The sequence below is a fragment of the Mesoplodon bidens genome, assembly GCF_964165515.1.
Source record: "Mesoplodon bidens genome assembly, chromosome: 8".
NCBI classification, from domain to species: Eukaryota; Metazoa; Chordata; class Mammalia; order Artiodactyla; family Ziphiidae; genus Mesoplodon; species Mesoplodon bidens.
Genome location: NC_138165.1, coordinates 37,833,972 through 37,853,599, shown reverse-complemented (window position 1 = coordinate 37,853,599; position 19,628 = coordinate 37,833,972). Strand labels below are relative to the sequence as shown.

The 19,628-nt window shown below is 41.2% G+C and overlaps 1 protein-coding gene across 12 annotated transcripts in view; it reads right to left on the bottom strand.

Annotated features, from left to right (window-relative positions):
- Positions 1–19,628, bottom strand: part of RBMS1 (RNA binding motif single stranded interacting protein 1) — a 212,148-nt gene that overhangs the window by 6,551 nt on the left and 185,969 nt on the right. For 6 of the 12 annotated variants that reach the window (XM_081241873.1, XM_081241869.1, XM_081241878.1 and 3 more), the window contains exons 7-10: positions 7,906–8,021; positions 6,979–7,028; positions 6,759–6,852; positions 3,288–3,338 (exon numbers count right to left, since the gene is read on the bottom strand). In XM_081241873.1, the coding sequence (XP_081097999.1) occupies positions 3,288–3,338; positions 6,759–6,852; positions 6,979–7,028; positions 7,906–8,021 (311 nt within the window). Of the gene's footprint in view, positions 1–3,287; positions 3,339–3,409; positions 4,279–6,758; positions 6,853–6,978; positions 7,029–7,905; positions 8,022–19,628 lie in introns of those variants that run through there. The other 6 variants (XM_081241875.1, XM_081241877.1, XM_081241879.1 and 3 more) reach the window with 3 other exon arrangements.

Below are 19,628 nucleotides of genomic sequence, written 5' to 3'. Positions count from 1 at the left end.
CTTTACTTTCACTTAACTGTAAAGCAAGCTAGTCCACAGGAGAACTGTGGGGTGTGACAGGAAACGCAAACTACTTTTGGCTGGCCAAGGTTACAAAATGCTTAATTTTTTTGCTGTACGCGGGCCTCTCACTGTTGTGGTATCTCCCGTTGTGGAGCACAGGTTCCGGACGCGCAGGCTCAGTGGCCATGGCTCACGGGCCCAGCCGCTCCACGGCATGTGGGATCTTCCCAGACAGGGGCACGAACCCGTGTCCCCTGCATCGGCAGGCGGACTCTCAACCACTGCGCCACCAGGGAAGCCCTATTTTTTTTTTTTTAAAGTAAATGACTGTTGATGTTTCATGCAGCCACAAAACAATATACTATATTGAATATTATAAATACAGTGTTTCGTTCAAAAATGTTAAAAAAAATAGTCATTTGATTCAAGGTCAGGCTGCTAGGACCAAGATCACGTTCTTCATTCACTCAGTGTTTCTCAGAACTTTCAACTGCAATTTGGTGCCAGGGGAGGGAAGCAGATTCAGATATGATTAATAATCCAATTTTAGAATCTTTTATTTCATTTGAAAAAATTCTGGTCATGAAAAATAAAATTAAATATAGTTAAAAACAGAGAGGAGAGGTGAAAAAAACCACCCGTATAACCCAGCCTGCCTCTAATACACAGCTGTTAGCATAGTCAGGGTAGCACTGTCCAGATTCTGGCCTCTGCATGTTTTTACAGAGCTGCAGCCAGGGCACATGAACTATTTCATATCCTGGGTTTTGCTTTTATTCACTAATTTATTAAATTTATTTATTTCTGGTTGCGTTGGGTCTTTGTTGCGTCTTCGTTGCTGCACATGGGCTTTCTCTACTTGTGGCGAGTGGGGGCTACTCTTCTATTGTGGTGCACAGGTTTCTCATTGCAGTGGCTTCCCTTGTAGAGCACGGGCTCTAGGCACGCGGGCTTCAGTAGTTTTGGCATGTGGGCTCAGTAGTTGTGGCTTGCAGGCTGTAGAGCGCAGGCTCAGTAGTTGTGGTGCATGGGCTTAGTTGCTCTGTGGCATGTGGGATCTTCCCGGACCAGGGCCTGAACCCGTGCACTGGCAGGCGGATTCTTTTTTTTTTTTCTTTTTTAATTAATTAGTTAATGTATTTATTTTTGGCTGCATTGGGTCTTTGTTGCTGTGCTCAGACTTCCTCTAGTTGCAGCAAGCGGGGGCTACTCTTTGTTGCAGTGCGTGGGCTTCTCATTGTGGTGGCTTCTCTTGCTGCGGAGCACAGGCTCTAGGCACATGGGCTTCAGTAGTTGTGGCATATGGGCTCAGCAGTTGTGGCTCACGGGCTTAGTTGCTCCGCGGTATGTGGGATCTTCCCGGACCAGGGCTCGAACCCGTGTCCCCTGCATTGGCAGGTGGATTCTTAAGCACTGCGCCACCAGGGAAGCCCCTAGGTTTTGCTTTTTTACTTAACATTCCATTATAAATATTTACCTTACTGCCTTGCTGTCATTATCATCATTTTTAATGATTACCTAATGGTACATTAATTGTGTATGAAATTCAATTAGTTCTATTTCTGGATTTTTGCATTTTCTCTAATTTATCCAATTGTAATATTCTTATGGATTAGAGCATTCCTCTCACTTTTGCTATCACCCGATTACCTGAGGATGCAATTATTCTGATACACCCTACAAATATTAATGTTAGGTTTTTGGTATCACTGTATCTGACTCATCCCTTAGATACACTGTTATTTACTGATAAACTGATACACAATTGAGGGCAAAGCTTGGTGTGCAGGTGCGTTAATGCTGGTTGCAGGCAGTCTAAATCTGGGTGGGGAGAAGGAATGAATCCTTAGGTAGGAGCCTTCTGCACACACCACTACTGTCTCAAAGTTGTTCAACTCAGAGATGTGCCTGCCTCTGTCTCTAACAGTTGACCCCTTCCTCCCCCGACAAAGGATATAGATTCATGTCAGAAGTAGTTTGTTATTAATATATTTCATATGAAATTTCTTCCTTTAAAATTTGTAATGTGCATCATCAAAAAGTGTGTGGTAACATGGAAATGACTCAAAAGCCTGGAATATGCAGAAGGAGCTTCCTGCTTCTCTTCCTCATTCATCTGTAGGAGCGACTGTACTAGGAAGCCCCCAAATGAAAAGTGAGCTGATTTCCAGCATTCCCCAATAGGACAGCACAGAGTACCAGGATGCAGATTGCCATAGGCGTTTGTGTGGGTGTACGTGTGCAGATTTGTGTGTGTAGAAACACACGTGTGTGTGTTTATACAGACACACAACACACATACATATATCATCAGAGAGCTCTTCTCCTGTGTCATCAACTAAACATGTTTTGTCTGCTTCTTCAAAGTCATCTCAGCAACTTCCTGTTCAGAATGTGTCCCTGTTCTGCTGTTTCACATGCCTGGTCTAACACTGCATAGTGTCCTCTTTAGGAAGTTGTCTTGAGAGAAATTCCTATCTCATTTTAAGGCCAAGAACAGTGTGCTTTTCCTAAGCAACTGATCCGTTTTATAAGTACTGTGAACTGTATTGCTTATTAAGATTCCCATTTTGCACTGGTTAGTAGAAAGCTTAGGCCAAATTTGTGGCCGCCTCATGGCAAGCATCTAGATTATTACATTAGGCATTCTTAGTCTTTTTTGTGATTTTGTTCTCCACCTTTATTTTTCAACTTTTAAACCCATGTTTTAATTCCACAAACTGGATTTTATGTATCTCTGAAAAATACATTAACTATACTACCTAATAAGGTGAAGTGTAACTCACTTAATTTAAAAAAATGTAATATATACATAAGTACAACACATGGTCGTGTCACTAAAGAAATCACCTTTGTTATTCACCAAAGTCAGTGTTACTACTTTAGTTTTTTTATAATTTCCATGGAGAGGCTAACACTAATGAAAAACTCTAGGTCAATTTTGAACACTTTATATTTGCATTAAACAGAATGTAAAAAATGAGAGCTATTTCATCCTAAGTATGGTTAAAAATTTAGCAATTTAAAAACTTTAAAATTTAAAAATTCAGTGGAACAATCTCCTACGTTTAAATTCTCATGGATTGCGAATTTGACTTAAGGTCAACCACCGATTTAAGACAAGGTGAGTGAAAGTTTTATAATGAACTCATTCTCATATTTGATATTTAAAATCTCCCAAATCCTACACCATCTTTGGGCAAATGGTTTAAACCCAGAGAATGGTTTTTAACGTATACATAGCTTACTTATAAACTACAAAGCCATGAAGATGAAAAACTTACGGGGTGCTGTAGGATATACGGTTGCGGTTGCATCCAAGAAGGGCTTTGCACCTGGAAAAGGAAGAATTTTGGAAGAAACATTGATTTCCATTAGAGTGCTACCTATTTCTCTAGAGCTCTTTTAATCATGTTAAGATCTACAGAAGGAAAATAAGGAAACAATACTATCAATGATTAAAAAGATTAAGGCAGTTAGAGTTCTTGACAAACTGGTCACCCTGAATAGGATGAAATGATTATTTAAAACCAAGTTCCATTTGCCCACTCAAAAAGTATTTACTGAGTATCAAGCACCAAAGAGAAAAAGGAAGACATAGGTCCCACCCTCAAGAAGTTTACTGTCTAAGCAAGGGAGATAAACAAGTAAACTCCTCAAAGAAATAGTGAGAAGTATTACAATCAAGATATGAACGTAGGTGCTTTAGGAATACAGAGGAATGAGAATTAATTCCAGCACATCTTATTAGAAACTAATCCTTAAAGTATGTGCTTACTTAAAAAGAATAATCAAATTCAACCCCCTTTTTATACCCAGGACATTAAATTTCAGAAATCTTGTCTGGCAGTCAACAATTTCTAGTTAGTGTAAAACATAAAAATCTGAAATCCAGATTTAGGAAATTAAACATCAGTAACTAGATCCTGACATCTACAGTCAAAAGGGCATCTATACAGTAGACCCTCTGGATCGAGAAGTAAGATGTGAGAGTCAGGTTCTGTGGCAGGAAAGAAAGCATGTGTAGTCTCTGCCACCCCAGAGAAAGACTATCAGCCCGTTTCTTGATGCCCAGAGCTTTCCTGAGACTATGTGATTTCAAAATAAGTTTGCCTCTAATTCTTGAGAACAAACCCCTCCTGTATCTCAACCGCTACTGTTAACTTCAGAGGTTCTACAGAGAGGATATGGGGAAGAGTCATGGGGGAAGAATGTATTATGATTTACCTTGATAGCAGAGCCCCGATACTTGTTTTCTCTGGTTTCCTTTGCCACCTAAGGCAGACCAAAGTTAAGTGCTTCTGCCTTGTTAACATTTCAGTTATCTGGACTGCAGCCTTTCCCCAACGGGATATTGGTGGTTTCTTGCAGATGCCAATTTCTCAAATCCAATTGTATGAGCATATAGTGGTTTAGCAGAGAAAGGCTTGCTCCAACAGGAGTGCAAGGCCTTCACTGAATAAATCACGGGGAGGCGAGCAGCTCCCGTTATAGACCCCAATTTGGGCCAGATGCACCCATTTTGGGTATAATTCCAGTGGTCCTAATAATCTAATAGCTTATATCATTACGGGGTTAGGAAGCCATGACATCTAACACAATTTTCTTTCTTAAGCAACAAATATGCTGCTGTCAATGTCTATTCCTCAATTTTCCCTAACTATAAAATGGGAATAATAATCTATGTTCTGTGAACTCTTTATCATTGGTTCTTTATCCTCTTTTGGGTCATGAATCCTTTTGAAAACCTGATGAAGGAAATAGACCTTTTCCCCCCAACTGACTGCACACATACAAGCAACATTCTGAAAACAATTTAAGAGAATCACAGACCACTTAAAGCCCATTTGCTGACCCCATTGGGTTCCTGAACTTATAGGGTTAAGAATCAGTCTAAAAGGTAATGGCACTGAGTGCCAGGCAATTGGAATGAATTTCCACATGTATCTTAGGGAAACACAGATTGCCCAGGAGAAGAAATCAGACCTTTGTAATGAAATGCTGTTTCCAGTTAAGTCTACCAAATCTATTAACAACCCTGGTCTCCTAATTTTTTTCTATTCTATGAAATAATTCTGTGGCCAAAATGCTCACTGCTTTTATACTAAAGAGAGAAAAAAAGGTGGTGAGGAGAAGCATTCATAGCTGTAAATATCTATAGCTGCATACATTCAAATTAATATGCACAATCTTTCATTTGTCTGAGAATAAGCTTACTTGTCCCTATTTTTAGTGGTATACATAAAGAGGTTTCCAAGTTCAGATAGTTAAGAAAGAAGACTACTTTTCAACATCAGATATAGGAATTGTTAATTAGGGAAAATGCACTAGAGCAGATCTCATTGAATCTCATACAGGAAAGGAAAACATAGAAATCTTAAGTTCAAAATCATTAAAAAGGCATTAAATGAGTGAGTGCTATGCCTAGCAGACTGAAGCACCAGTAACTTAACAACCCAGAGAGATAAAAGAAAATGAGTGACGACTCAAAGAAAGGAAGTGAAAAGAACCTAGAAGCCGAGGGAGGCTGTGAATGCTACTTTACAACTCCAGTTTTAGTGCATTTAATCTCTTCTCTTTGTTATCCAGAGCTACTTTTATGCTTTTTGACAGAACCACCTTTATGATATTGCTTACATTGACCAATCCATTATTTTAAAAAAGCAGAATGGATATACTCTTACCAGCCAGTTAATCTTGGATGTAAAGGATGATAATAATAATCATAGCTAACATTTACTGAGTGCTAATGATATGCCAGGTACTGTGGTGAGCTCTTTACATAGATAATCTCATTTAGTGCTTATCATAAGCCTATGAGATAGAAACTATTATTATCCCCATTTTAAAGATGAGGAAACTGAGGCTTACAGAAGTGAAATAACACAGTTATTACTGTCGTCCCCTACCCCCAGAAACCAGGGCTCCAATAACTGACTCAATTATTTTAAAAACAAGAATACACAGAAGTTTAGTTTAGTTAGTCACACAGGATCTCAACAGTCAACAAAAGTGTATTCCCATGTCTGTAACTGACTCCGTTAGAGTGCCCCTGTCTGGGCCAAGGCGGCAACCCTGTGAGAGGCACTCTGATACGGGAGGACAAGTACATGTGCACCACCATGGGGTTCATGGAGAATAGGAGCTACCCCTGCAATAAAACCAAATCAACATTACAATAAGGTGCTTAATGAGATCTTGGTTCTAAGTTGGGAGTTTAGGGTAAAGCCTCTTCACAAAATAACATAAACAGGGAGTCACCTCTCTTTTTTGGCCTCAAATCTCAGTGCATTGCTCATTTCACATTACCTAACAGAGACACATCTTTATTATTAACATGTTTACTTGCTCTTTTGTTGGTTCCTGCTGACAAATTAACAAAGGCAAGGGTGCACACCTAGTCTGTATTTTACCTAACGGCAATTCTCTTTCCGTTTCAACTTCTGGGACACATGGTGTCCAGCAGCAGGGCCTGTTGTGGAGGAAGTATTTGGGTTCATCCCAATTCTAAAATGCTATGGTTTCAAGGAGTGACAACTGACAACCATTTCCCCTCGTTGCACATTCTCCTAAACATAAAAGTAAATCACTCTGTCACATAAAAAGCAGCTGATTCTAAATTGGGTATCCAAGCTGCATAACATTTGACTTAAAATTTCACTATAGATGTTCAAAATTTTAAGACACATAAAAATGTAGCAGTGATTCAAGGTCGGCAAGTTGTCGTACTCGTGATGAATCCTGAAGGTACAAACCTGGTAGGCAGATACAGGAGACGCAATATAGGGTGTAATAGAAGTTTGAGTGATCATTCGGTTGGTAGCAATACTGTATGGTGAAGGATAAAATCTAGAACAAACACAAAAGCCTTTATTAAGTAATCCTTTAAATAGAATCATTCACGGAACAAACATCTAATATTTTCCACTTTCACATTTTCCCTCTAGCCATTATGTATTTATCTTAATGACATACCCGTTCTGTATAGCAGCCGTGGTTGGGTCATAAGTAAGTGTCATTCCAGCCTATGGGAAAGGAAAGAACATTCATCTGCAAAGGCACAAATTAAAAATTCCATTTCTCAGAGTCATGGCAACATAAAACAGTGATAGTTTAGTAGTAGTTGATAAAATTGAGAGCTTCCGTTAGACAAATGTAATTATAAACTCAACACGAGAATTAAGCTGTAGATCGGCACTGTCCCATATGGTAGCTGTTAGTCACCGGCAGCTATTTAAAATTAAATGAAAAGTTGAGTCCCTCTACCATACAAGCTACATTCCAAGTGCTCAAATAAATAGCCTTAAGTGGCTAGTGATCATCATTGGACAGTACAGATTCTAGAACATTTCTACTGGACGGCACTTCCCTAGACATTCTTGAACCAGTATGTTCCGTAAAAAAACAAAAGCAAAAGAACAATCCATTTACGATAAATATGGGGGAATGATGGGCCAACATTTTAATTAAGAAATTGAGTTTTTTTTTTCCTAAAGACCATTATTATTAGGCAAAAAATCCTCAATGACAAATATACTGTTTATTTTAATAATATTTCAAGTAATTTCTGAATAATTTAAAATGTAAACCTAAGAAACCGTGACATTAGAGGAAAAAACCACTCGTGCATTTCTTACAGCAATTTAAAATGCTCTTTTACTTTTTATGTAGCTAACTGGTAAACACAGCTGCTTCCATCATCTATGTGTCCATTGGGAGAATCACCACTCTTAGCACAGTATACACCGGGAAGAGTTTTATGTGACATTATCTGGATTATAAAGTTTTAATCCTGGCACCTATTCTAGAAGCGTGGAGGCCAAGTCAAGATGCTGCTTGTGTAACCATTCACGTAGCTTTCATGATCATACACCCCCACGGAAGTTTCAAGAGAGGACTTACAAGTCTCACCTCTCCTTCTCTATGCCACGGTCGTCCATTAGGGATGTACTTGTTTGGGTTCTGTCTCTTCTTCTGTCCTCCATCCGCAAACTTACACAATAAAGGTTCTGTAGGAGCTGAATAAACAGGGAAAAATAACAGGAAACCAAAATTTTACGTGTGCACGAGTGACAAAACGTAATTGAATTTCTTTTGTTTTTTTTAAATATACATGTGTGTGTGTTTGTTTATTTATTTTTGGCTGCGTTGGGTCTTCGTTGCCGTGTGCAGGCTTTCTCTAGTTGTGGCGAGCGGGGCTACTGTTCGCCGCGGTGCACAGGCTTCTCATTGCAGTGGCTTCTCTCGTTGCAGAGCACAGGCGCCAGGGCACGCGGGCTCAGTAGTTGTGGCGCACGGGCTTAGTTGCTCTGCGGCATGTGGGATCTTCCCGGACCAAGGGCTCGAACCTATGTCCCCTGCATTGGCAGGCGGATTCTTAACCACTGTGCCACCAGGAAGTCCCTGAATTTCTTTTTTAATAGGAGCAGTGTTGGTGCTCTAAGGGAATGGATAGAATACTTCAAGGCAAAAGTTTACTCAGACCCTTAGGAGATGATCCACTGGTGAAAAATACTGTACAGAAAATATATTAGTTATGATGTTCAAACCAGAGTGTAATGAAACATTTCAAGAGCTATTTCGAGGAAGCAAAGGCATTTTTGGATTCACTTCTGTACTTCTTTAGGTTTAGATACTCTTCTTTTCACTCTGGGCCCTCTTTAATTCCATTTCAGTAAATCTTCAAATGTGAACAGGATTGAGTCACCCTCCCCTCCGCCACTTAAAAATGCTCCCATAGCTTTCCATTACGATTCCTCGGAGCAGTCTTCACTTTCTCCAGTAGAAAACAAGCCCCCCTTTATACTGCTCACACTGTATTTTTATTCAGAGCATTTATCACACTTTGTGAGTGTGGCTATTTGTTTGGTGTCTGTTTCCCCTCTAGAGTGGAAGCTCCGTGGGAGCTGTGACTTCTGTTCATCCCTGTTATTCCCAGTGCCCAAGTAAGTGTCTGGCATGTTGCAGGCGCTTTCTACATCTTGGCTGAATCAATGAATGAATACAAATAGGTCTTATTTGTTTATTTTGGGGATACAACATGGAAGACAGCTGTTGTGAGACAGCTGAAAACACCTGCCCACCCTAAAGGTTTTTCTGGGCCTTTAATCGTCCCACTTGGTGTTGCTTTACTATGCATCTACCTCAAAAAAATGATCCCAAGAAACTAGCAAAGAAAAGCAAAAGACGTATAAGATGCACAGACTCTCTTACCAGGGCTACATATTAATTAGTTAAAAAAAGAAAAGAAAAAAAAAGGCGATGACATAGTAGGCCACCCATGACTTTTCCTTTTTTAAAAAAATTTTTCTTGAATGAAAATAACAGTGTATTCCTCAAAGCTGTGCTTGTTTCCGTATGTTTCTAGTTAATGTAATAAAGACAATCACACCTTCCTGTCTGGCTCTCACATTCTGTCCTTTGTCTACCGTGGAACCATGATTACTACTTTCAAGTTCTGTTTCAAAGTTCAATAACCATGAAGAGAAAAATATTACTTGTGGAAAATTTATTCCTTTCTCCTTTGCCTCTTATTATCCTAATTCACCTCTTATTTTATAGCACTATTACCCACCTGCTAATGACAGGGTGGGAGCAACAGTGCCTCTCAATACTCCTCTGCCGAAACACAAAATGCACCCAAAACCCAACTGCAATTCCTCCTCGAGGCTGTCGGGGCCACGGTTTGGCACTCCTTTTTCCTCTCCCTGGTGTGAACCGCTCCAGAGGGACAGGCTGGCATGTGAGCTCTCTGAATGGCAGCTGTAGTACTACGGGTGCCAGGAGGTGAGAGCAAAAGTGTCATGTGTCTGGTGAGATGCCCCGGGCTTCCCTTCTGACTCCTCCACCTCCCCCACCCGCCGATTTCCAGAACAAGGAACTTCCATTCTTCCATTTAAGGCAAACCGGGTGTGAAGGAAGATGGCCAGGGGCCAAATACTACATTCCTAAACTACATTCTCTGTCTTTTCAAAAAAAAGATACTGACTTTTGGAAATTTCCACCTTCACTAACAATCACAGAAGGTAAAGTAAATGGATGCAGTGAAACAAGAGAGCCTTCTAACCCCTGAAGATGCTTTTAATTCTACAAGTGGGCTGTTCAGGGCCAGATGCAAATGAAGGCCGAGAGAAGACCGCATTCAAGTGGAAGGAAGGAGAATGCCTGTCTGCCGTGGCCGGGGATGCCTCATCCTTGACTTCTAAGGACAAACTGAGAACTTGGAAACAAGGTCTCACTCTCCACCCACCTAGAAAGGTCCTTATGGCATCAAATGTTTTCTCCAATGATGTCTGAGGTTTTAGGAATCTACCTCCCCATAACCTTGTGGAACAAGAGAGAGAGATTAAACTCTGTGGTGCTGACACTTTGTGGGGCTTCACTTTGGGGAACTGCTTCTATCTAGAGGCATTATAAGGACGAGCGCCTAGACTGAAATTCAAATTAAAAAAAGTTTACTTGGCACAGCAAGTGATGCAAATGCACCATTTTCCTCTATTAGCAGAGAAAGAAGGTGACCAGGCCGGACTCATTCTGGAAGTTCATCGGGGCTGCCCAGGCAGGCATGAATGGAAGCAGCTGGGTAGCCATCCCTGGCGAGTGCCAGGGCTGCACATTTGCTGAGAGGCCAAACAGGCCTTCCCTACCTGTGGGAAGGTGCTTCCAACACATTTTCATTCATCTACACTAAGCTCCGTCAAAGAAAAAGCAATTTCAGGCAACAATCAAGCCTGCTAAAAACGGTGTAATGAGGAGGTAAACATAAAGTGAGCGATGACATGTTTGCAAATATATCATTTAAAATGAAACAAATGGAACAGAATGTAGTTGAATCTTTCAAAAATGAATTACATTTGCTACATGATTTTGTGCTGTCATTAAGATATTTTCCTTCCTCTAAAACCAAAAAGGTAAGTAGCTACAACAGTTTGACTACTAGCAGGTATCCCGTATCTTAGGAAAATTAATTTCTTATTTTAAAGAATTATAACCAGTAGAAATGACACAGTTTTTAGATGTTGGTTCCTTGCTTCTGGGGAACAGGAATACCCCAGTATTCCGTGTGTGTGACGCAATATAAAATTCTAACAGCTTCTTCCCTCTATTACAGTTTTCTCTGGTCTCTTTAGCAGTTGAAAGTTTTACTGAGTGCCTACTATGTGCCAGATATAGTGTGAAGAGCTAGGGATACAGTGGTGAATAAAACAGGGTCTTACTTCATAGTTCTTGCAGTCTGATGGGGACGAGAGCATCCCAATCTTATAAGGCCATTTTGCCATTTATGGGTCAGAGCACTGTTTACTGAAATGTTTGTTTTTAATAAGAATGCCGGCAGAAGTGGAACACTTCTGACACAGGAACAGCTATATTTCTTTTACAGCTGCCGCTCCTTGAACTTGGATGACATGAGACACAGCTTATTCCTAAGCATTCTTGATAACCTATTTATTACAAAGATTGTATCATGTGTGCCAGGAAAGCAACTATGTGAAGATTTCTTTAAGACATTTATGTTACCATTAGATTGCGCAAGAGTCAGAGGACTTCAGTTAGATTTTTGAATCGAAAACCAAACTTACATACCCAGATCTGTGTCATGGCCCACTTATTTTAAGTGAGCGCAAGATTGTTACAAAATGAGAGCTCCTTATTCGACTGGCATATGCTGCGGCTTACTCGACCAGGGAAGTCTCTAGTTTGCATTTGGAGCCTAATATCCAGGGTTCCAGGTTAAAGACTGGGAGATGCTATGTGATGTCAGCTTTTTCTACAGAACAGATCCTTCAGGTGGCCTCCTTGATTGTTCTTTGTAGAAGGGAGGTATTGAGGAGGCCTGACACGCAGAAAAGGACGTGCCCTGAATACTAGTAATATGACTGTGATCAACAGGTAAGTTTGGGTATATTAACCTTAAAAAAAAAAATTAGTTTCTAACCGTCAACCTATATCCTCTATATGGTAATTTTCTAGATTAGTAACTCTTCACCTTATTGAGCCAAAACAATAATTGCAAAGAGTTCTAACAAAAACATTTGTGATATGGGCTGCCCTGGTGGCGCAGTGGTTGAGAGTCCGCCTGCCGATGCAGGGGACACGGGTTCGTGCCCCGGTCCGGGAAGATCCCACATGCCGCAGAGCGGCTGGGCCCGTGAGCCATGGCCGCTGAGCCTGCGCATCCGGAGCCCGTGCTCCACAACGGGAGAGGCCACAACAGTGAGAGGCCCGCGTACCTCAAAAAAAAAAAATTTTGTGATATAATGTTTCATAAAATTATCCCTTATTGATTGTTTCTGCCAAATATGCAAAGTATTCTATGCTGAATTTCCCGTAATGAATCAGGATCTTTGGGGTTTGTAAAGGGTGTGCCTCAGATGTCTTGTGAAATCTCTCAGGTCAGATTCTCGTCCTTACTAGCCAAGACAGAGAAGTTATTTTCTTTTTCATCAGAACCAACAAGAACATGTACCTCCAGAAGCTTAACTACTGTGGTAGAGCCTTCAGTAGGCAGTGCCACATGCAAGCACTGATCTGATATTTTGGAGGGGCATCTCTTAAGAGCCATCTAAGGTAACTGCATTACTGGATTCTCCAATGTGCCCTCGACAGGGATGATCTTTTACCAATGCCTGACGTGGCACTAACAGTCCCTCCTAAGGGACTGTGAGCCATAGGGGTGATGCCCACGATGCCTCACTGCACATCTCTACCAAGTTGTGTCCCTACCCATCTTCTGAAGCTCAAACTCTACAGTAATTTGCGCTCAACTGTCTTCCCTGGACACCCTCATGAAGCATCACTTCTAGAATGCCTGCTTTGACTAAGCACTGTAGTTCATGGTTAGACCTCCCAGACATCCTCCTCACTTATCTAATCCAACTGCTCAGAGGACTATGAGTTCTTTGTATTTGTAACAAAGTGAAACTTTTCCTCACCAAGTTCTAACAGCTGGAGGAACTGCTACTCCCAAACTCCCATTTTTCTAGCTATGCAGTATTTTATCCCAATCAACAGTCTCTAAGACATAAACTGCCCTTGATAGAAGCTTTTCTATCAGTTGTAGAAAAGTAGTCCACTCAGCAACCGTAATTAGCTTTCTTTCTGAAACTGTTGGCTATTTTCAAGACCCCTCAACTAAGGACATGCAAGAAACTATCCAGGGCTCTTTTAAAAATTTCAACCTAAGGATCCAATAAATACAATCCCTTCTTTGTGTACACGACATCATTTCCTGTTTCAGCTCCCTATTTGTTTCTAACCAAACCCTGCGGTCCTCTTACCACAGGGCAGAGCTCCGGCTTCTCTCTGCAGATGCCTACCCTCCCGCGCCTGCTCTGTTAGGTTCTATCTCTCCTCCTTTCCTGACCCAGATAGAGTAGTTCCATCTCCCACTCAGCTTTACTTATCAGTAAAATAATGGTTAAACAACATTCAAGCCAGGTTAAATAGAAAACAAAAACGCAATACTTCCCCATCACTCCAACATAAATATTTTAATATTCTATATTTACTACTCTTCTAAGTCTATATTTTTCATTTTTGCAATGATAGGGCCTTTTCTTCTACCATTTACATTGTGGACCTTTCTCTACCTTGTTATAGAATTTTTTCATTTCTTTAATGGTTACATAATGTTCTGTTTGAAAAGGGATCATGTATAGTTTCTTTGTTCTTGTAACACTGTATGAACATTTGTGTGTGTTATCTTTTTTATCTCTTTGATTCCAGTGCCAATATAACTAACACCGTATGAACATCTGTGTGTGTTATCTTTTTTATCTCTTTGATTCCAGTGCCCATGCAATATTGGTGGTCAGATTCTATGGTGGTTAGAATACTGGCTCTAGATTAGTCTCTCTGGGTTTGAAATTTGGTTTTGCCATTTACTAGCTAGTGACTCCAGGCACGTCTCTGGTTTCATAATCTGTGAAATGGGGATAATAAGAGTACTTAAGATTGTACAAAAGACTGTTACAATTAACATACATAAACATGTATAAAGTGCAGAGAACAGTTCAGTGAATATTAGTTACTATTATTTTATCACTATGACAACAGGAGGAGTTCAAATTTTGAGCTACGGCCCCTCCTCTTACCTTTGACTTATCAAGATAAATTCTCGGGAGAGGAACTTCTGGTTCAGAAGTTATAAGCATTTTTAGGGACTGGCCTGTTTTCCCTGGAATTTGATTCTGTGAGATTTAAGAGCTGGCTATAGTTGCTGCCTTGGCTTCACATAGAATAAAGAAATGTTCAAGCTGTAGTTAAGGATGAAGTTACTGGCAAATGCCTTTTAGAAAACTGTTTTCATAGAAACACCTACATCTTCCACCCAAGATCCTTATGCTTTTATAAAATCTTACTCCACTATTTATTGTTCCTCTCTGGCAGAACCTGATAGTGGAAAGGTGTAAAACTGATTGGAGGGGGCCTGCTGTAGGCTGGGTGTGATCCATGGTGGTAACAGCTGCCTGAAGGTAGCCTCCTCCTAAGCCTGGCACGGCACTCAAAGGATCTTCAGCTAAAACAAACAATGGCACACTTCTAGTTGAAGTCCCTTGTCACTTTTTAAAAACCAGACTTCCCTCCTTGGTAGAGAATGAGTTGGAGTTTTGGATCTGCAAGACAGCCCTCACCCCACTGGCCTCCCAGGATGGTTCCAGCACTTGTGCTTTCATGGCAATGATTTACTCATAAGATTCCAGCTCTTGGAGGGAACATCTCAACAATACATGCATTCAGACTCTGTTCTACTGTACATACTGGGTGAGAGAGACATGAACACATCACGATCCCAAAGGTATGATCACATTGTCTTAAAGGTACCAGGAACATTCCACATGTTTTCAAGTATTTCTTTTGTCCTAGAGTTGCCAAACGTTTCTGTTTTTAACAGAGTTAATAATGCTTAAGCCAAACGTTCGGGAAATGAAACGGGCAATAAAAACCCTTGAAAGATTTCCAGGCTTTTTACTAGGTTTGTAACTTTTCCCCTAAACATTAGCTTTTCTGCCTCCTGGCATAGGACAAGGCCCTAATAATTTTACCTATACACAGAACGTTCCAGAATATAAGAGCGGTTTTCAAGCCCTGCTGGGCATGTACCCAGTCTGAAAAGTCAAAGTAACACAGAAAGTAGATGTAAAACAAGCTGAGGTCTTTGGATGGAGTAGGCCAGCAGTCACATATGCGCTTCACGACACGACGGAGCTCCTCCACGACACAGGCAAAGCTTTGGGCGATGTGGCAGAATGATGCCTGCACACTACTGGGCATCTCAAAGGCGCTCACATATCCAGTGAAAAGACACTTCTTTCTTTTCTTTAAAAATTCTCTGCCCTTAGCACACGAGGGCAGACTCCATTCATGTCATGGAGAGGTCCAGAAAGAGAGATGTGACCATACTGCTTCCTGCAGCACTGAATATACACGTGGTCTTTGTCCATGGGGTGTGTGTGTCGTGCGTGTCTCCCACAGAGGCAGAAACAACGGATGCAGGGCAAGCAGCCCTAGGAGAGTTCCAGCTAACATGCCATGTGCATTAGTCTTCTTGGAGACTGTACTCTCTTCCAGGAAGGTACTGGAAGAATATTTTTCAGACAAATCCCTGAATCATGGCCATGAGTGACAGTGTTTTTGCCTTGGGCATGTCTCCTAATTTGGACACCAGTTCTACCCATCTCGTTTCTAATGTTCACTGTGCGGGAAACCACCACCATCCTATTTCTCCATAATGGAATTTTTATCAAGCAAATGGGACGTACTTATTTTAAACCTCTGTGGAATTCACCTAGATTGTCTCACGAAGAAGTCATTGCCTCTTTTATCCTTGTTGGGGTCCTTCCAAGCAAATCTGACTTACTGCAAACCAGCTAGCACTCGAAATCAAGGTAAATCCAAACAAAGGACAATATTTCAACATTTTCAGGGAAAAATGAGAGACTGAGTAGGGGGAAGGACAGAAGGAATGGCCTTCTGAGCAACTTTTTTTTTTTTTAACACAAACTATAATGTACACTTGAAGAATCTGCCATAAGATAAAGCCTTTTTGAAAATGTGGTAACATCAGACACAAAAGCACAAGATTTTTAAAAAGTGATTTCAGAAAGCAGATTGTATAAAAAATTGTGATGTGGTACAGTGGATTTTTATGAAACTCTAAACATATACTACATTATGTACCAGGCCCCAGGCCAGGGTGGGGTATGCCAGGCATGGGGGAACCCAGCCACATCACCCTGGTATGAAAAGAGTGTGTTGGCAGATGGATGGGTGGCATCTGAGAAGTGACAACTCATGTGCACAGCTGACCTCTCTGCTTTGCCATCTAGAGACTTTCTTAAGAGTGTCACGCGATGAGTTTACGTTCAGTTTACTGTTCATCGCACTGTTCACGCGATGCGTTTTCTTTTCAGTTCTCAAAAGAAAGTGTCTTTGGGGACTGTGTCTAATGTAGGTTTCTTTCCTATACTTGGCTCCAGTGTCACAGACAAATCGCCAGTCGTGAAAGAATCGGAGTACTCTGACACAAACCATCCTGGATAATTCTGCTTATGCCAGCTAAACAACTTGCATCATTAAATAAACCATCCTCTGACTGTATTTATGAAATGTTATGTCTGCCTAGCAATGAGCCTACATTATTTAAACATTAAAGTGGAGGCCCATTCAGTTTACCCTTGCCTGACAATATTTTTGTTTTTCATCTGGTTCTACTGAAAATAATCATATGCATTCCACGGGGAAACCCATGTGCCAGCAGCCATTCAGGTAATTGGAAGGGAGATAGCAGCATCTAATAAACAGACAGGTAGTCAAAGATAGTTCTTGTATTGTGTGTACAAAAAACAATCCGGAGAAGTTGAAAATGGTTTCAAATTCCGTTGTGGGTTCTCGAGTCCACTGGAGACTTGTTCTGGGGAAAGGCTGGGTTCACTGGAATAGCATGCTTCCCAACCCCGCATTGTACGTTTCAAACTCCTGCCAAAAAGTAGCTCAACCTCACTTAAAGGCAAAAGCTATCCAAAAAGGTCATCAAAAGAGCCACGATTCTTGTGATGAGCTCTATGTGAAAGATGCTCTTGGAAACCGCTTGGTGACCTCTGCTGGTATAGGGTGATGCACAGGCTTTTGGTGCCTACCGCAAAATTAAAATATAAAACGCAGCCCTTGCCTCTAAGAACATGCAGTCTAGTTGGGAACCAAGACTAAAACATGTGAGAGATCATCAAACCCCAGAAAATGGCATAAAGTTAAGTCCTGGTTCAGAATAAAGAGAACAGCTTGACTGCACAGTTGTCTTCCCTGCCCGGATGCTCTCCATGGAGAAGGAACCCATCTGGTTCATATGCTCGCTTTGACACTTAGCACTACTTGGAAGAAGCTATTCATTGCAAAGGTGCAGAGAATCCTACAATTATTTGCGTGTGGTTTGGAAAACAAGGTCTTTTTCTTCCTAGAATGGGTGTGACCAAGAGTCTTCACACCTACTTCAAAGAAAACAGTTAAATGACACAACCATGAAGTCCTTTGGAGAAAAAAGGAAACGGTCCAACTTCAATTCGTGACACCCTGAGATCTACTTCATTCAGGGAGCTGGTAGATCTTATCTTTGATACAACATCAAAACAAATGTGTGCTGGGGTGTTTTTCCTTCTCGAAATCTCCTTGTTGCATGCACGAATGAGCTGAGAAAGTAACGAGGTCACAGGTGGGTTGGATGAGCAGCCCTTCGAAGGGACTAATATAATACTCTCGGGGTTCTGCCCATGCTGAGGATGGCACGGAAAGCGAGGTGAACACAGGGGGCAGCTGTGTGCAGGGGCCTTGGAAGGCCCCACGGGGCAAGGCTGACAGAAGCCTCCCACGTATGAAATTTCTCCCTTGTCTTTACTTGGTTGTAAGGTAAAAACATTCCCCTCTCGTTTCTTTTTTTTTCTTTCAACTCAAGTGTTGTGGATGGAAAAACAAAATTGACTTAAAAAACAGAAAAGGAAGCTCTTTCACAAGGCTGAGTTCCTTGGAAGAGCGTACTTCTAGGCCTCGTATTTTATGCTTTAGCTCAAGCTCAAATACAGCCATGCAAACTGTATGCTGTCAGATTTTGGTATTAAAGGATGCAGTTAGTCCGTGGTGTCGCACACACTTATAAATAGATTCTCTATGAAGTGAGACTCACCTGGATACAGAAAAGTAAAGTGGATCCCTAATCATAATCATCAGCCATCCAGTTAAAGATGGAACCTGGGAGCTACAGAAGAATAAATACTGAACACTAGTTACACATGCACAAATGGAAACGTCTTCTAGATTGTGGTCAGCCGCTTGCACTCTAGCTTGCAAATAGGTAGTGTTGTCTTGGTGAATAGCGAAGTGAAATTTATGCAAAACCAACAAACAGTTACTGGTGCTTGAACAGTATGGTTCAAGTACTGAGCTAGGCATGAAAACAGAAAGATAAGAAAACAGTCTCTGCCTTCGAGGAGCTTAGTTTAGTGCACTGACACATGTAAACATGCTAAATGCTGCCGTACAGGTGGGTGTCCTCAGGGCGCTATGCAGACAGTAACCCAACGGCAGCAGAGGAAGCTGTTGAAAGGGCAAGATAGGACAGCCTGATTAAAGGGAAGTGAAGTCATCTCCTTAGGATTGGGGTGTGGGAGCAGTGTAGGGAGAGGGCTGAGCAGGGTGGTGAAAACTGAGAATTGCTATTTAGGTAAGGGTGAGAGGCTGAGTGAGGACCAGTGATGCTGAGGGTCTGATCAAGCTGGAGCCCACTGTATTTCAGACCGGGTTTAGTGGGAGTAAGAGGGGGTGTAATGTTGGAACGAAAAGCTCCTGAGGTGCAGTGTTTTCTTGGTCAAGACAACACGGGGCAGAGCAATGGGAGGAAGCGGCCACAGAGGAGTGGATGGAGGGGCCACAGAAGTTGAGTCCAGGGGGAGGGGTAACACATGCTGACATCTTCCAGAACGAAGGCGGGAGCTGGGGTGGAAAGTACCACAGTCCTCAACGGATAGGACTGACAGAATATTTATTGAGGATGGTGATGAGGTAAGTTAGAGGACGGCTTCCTCATCCAAGAAGGAGTGGCTTCTGAATGCCCTGCAAGTCACACACCTCCTTACCACTGGGTCTGCTTCACATATATATATATATATATATATATTTTTTTTTCCCCCCTAAGCTTACGTTTCATTTTTTTGGAATTTTAAAAGAATTTTTTATTAGAGTATAGTTGCTTTACAATGCTGTGTTAGTATCTGCTGTACAGAAAATTGTATTAGTTATACATATACATATATCCACTCTTTTTTAGATTCTCTTCCCATATAGGTCATTACAGGGTATTGAGAAGAGTTCCCTGTGCTACAGAGTACGTCCTTACTAGTTATCTATTTTATATATAGTAGTGTGTATATGTCAGTCCCAGTCTCCCAATTTATACCCCCTCCCACCCCGTAACCATAAGTTTGTTTCTCTATGCTTCCATTCATATTTAAACAGTTGGGAGAAGTGAATTTTGAAGTCTTATTTGTAGATCCAAAGAAATAAATTTTAAAGAGCTAAAGGAGGAGTTTCTTTGTTCTTGATATAAGAGTCACCACATCCTAAAACAAAAGACTACT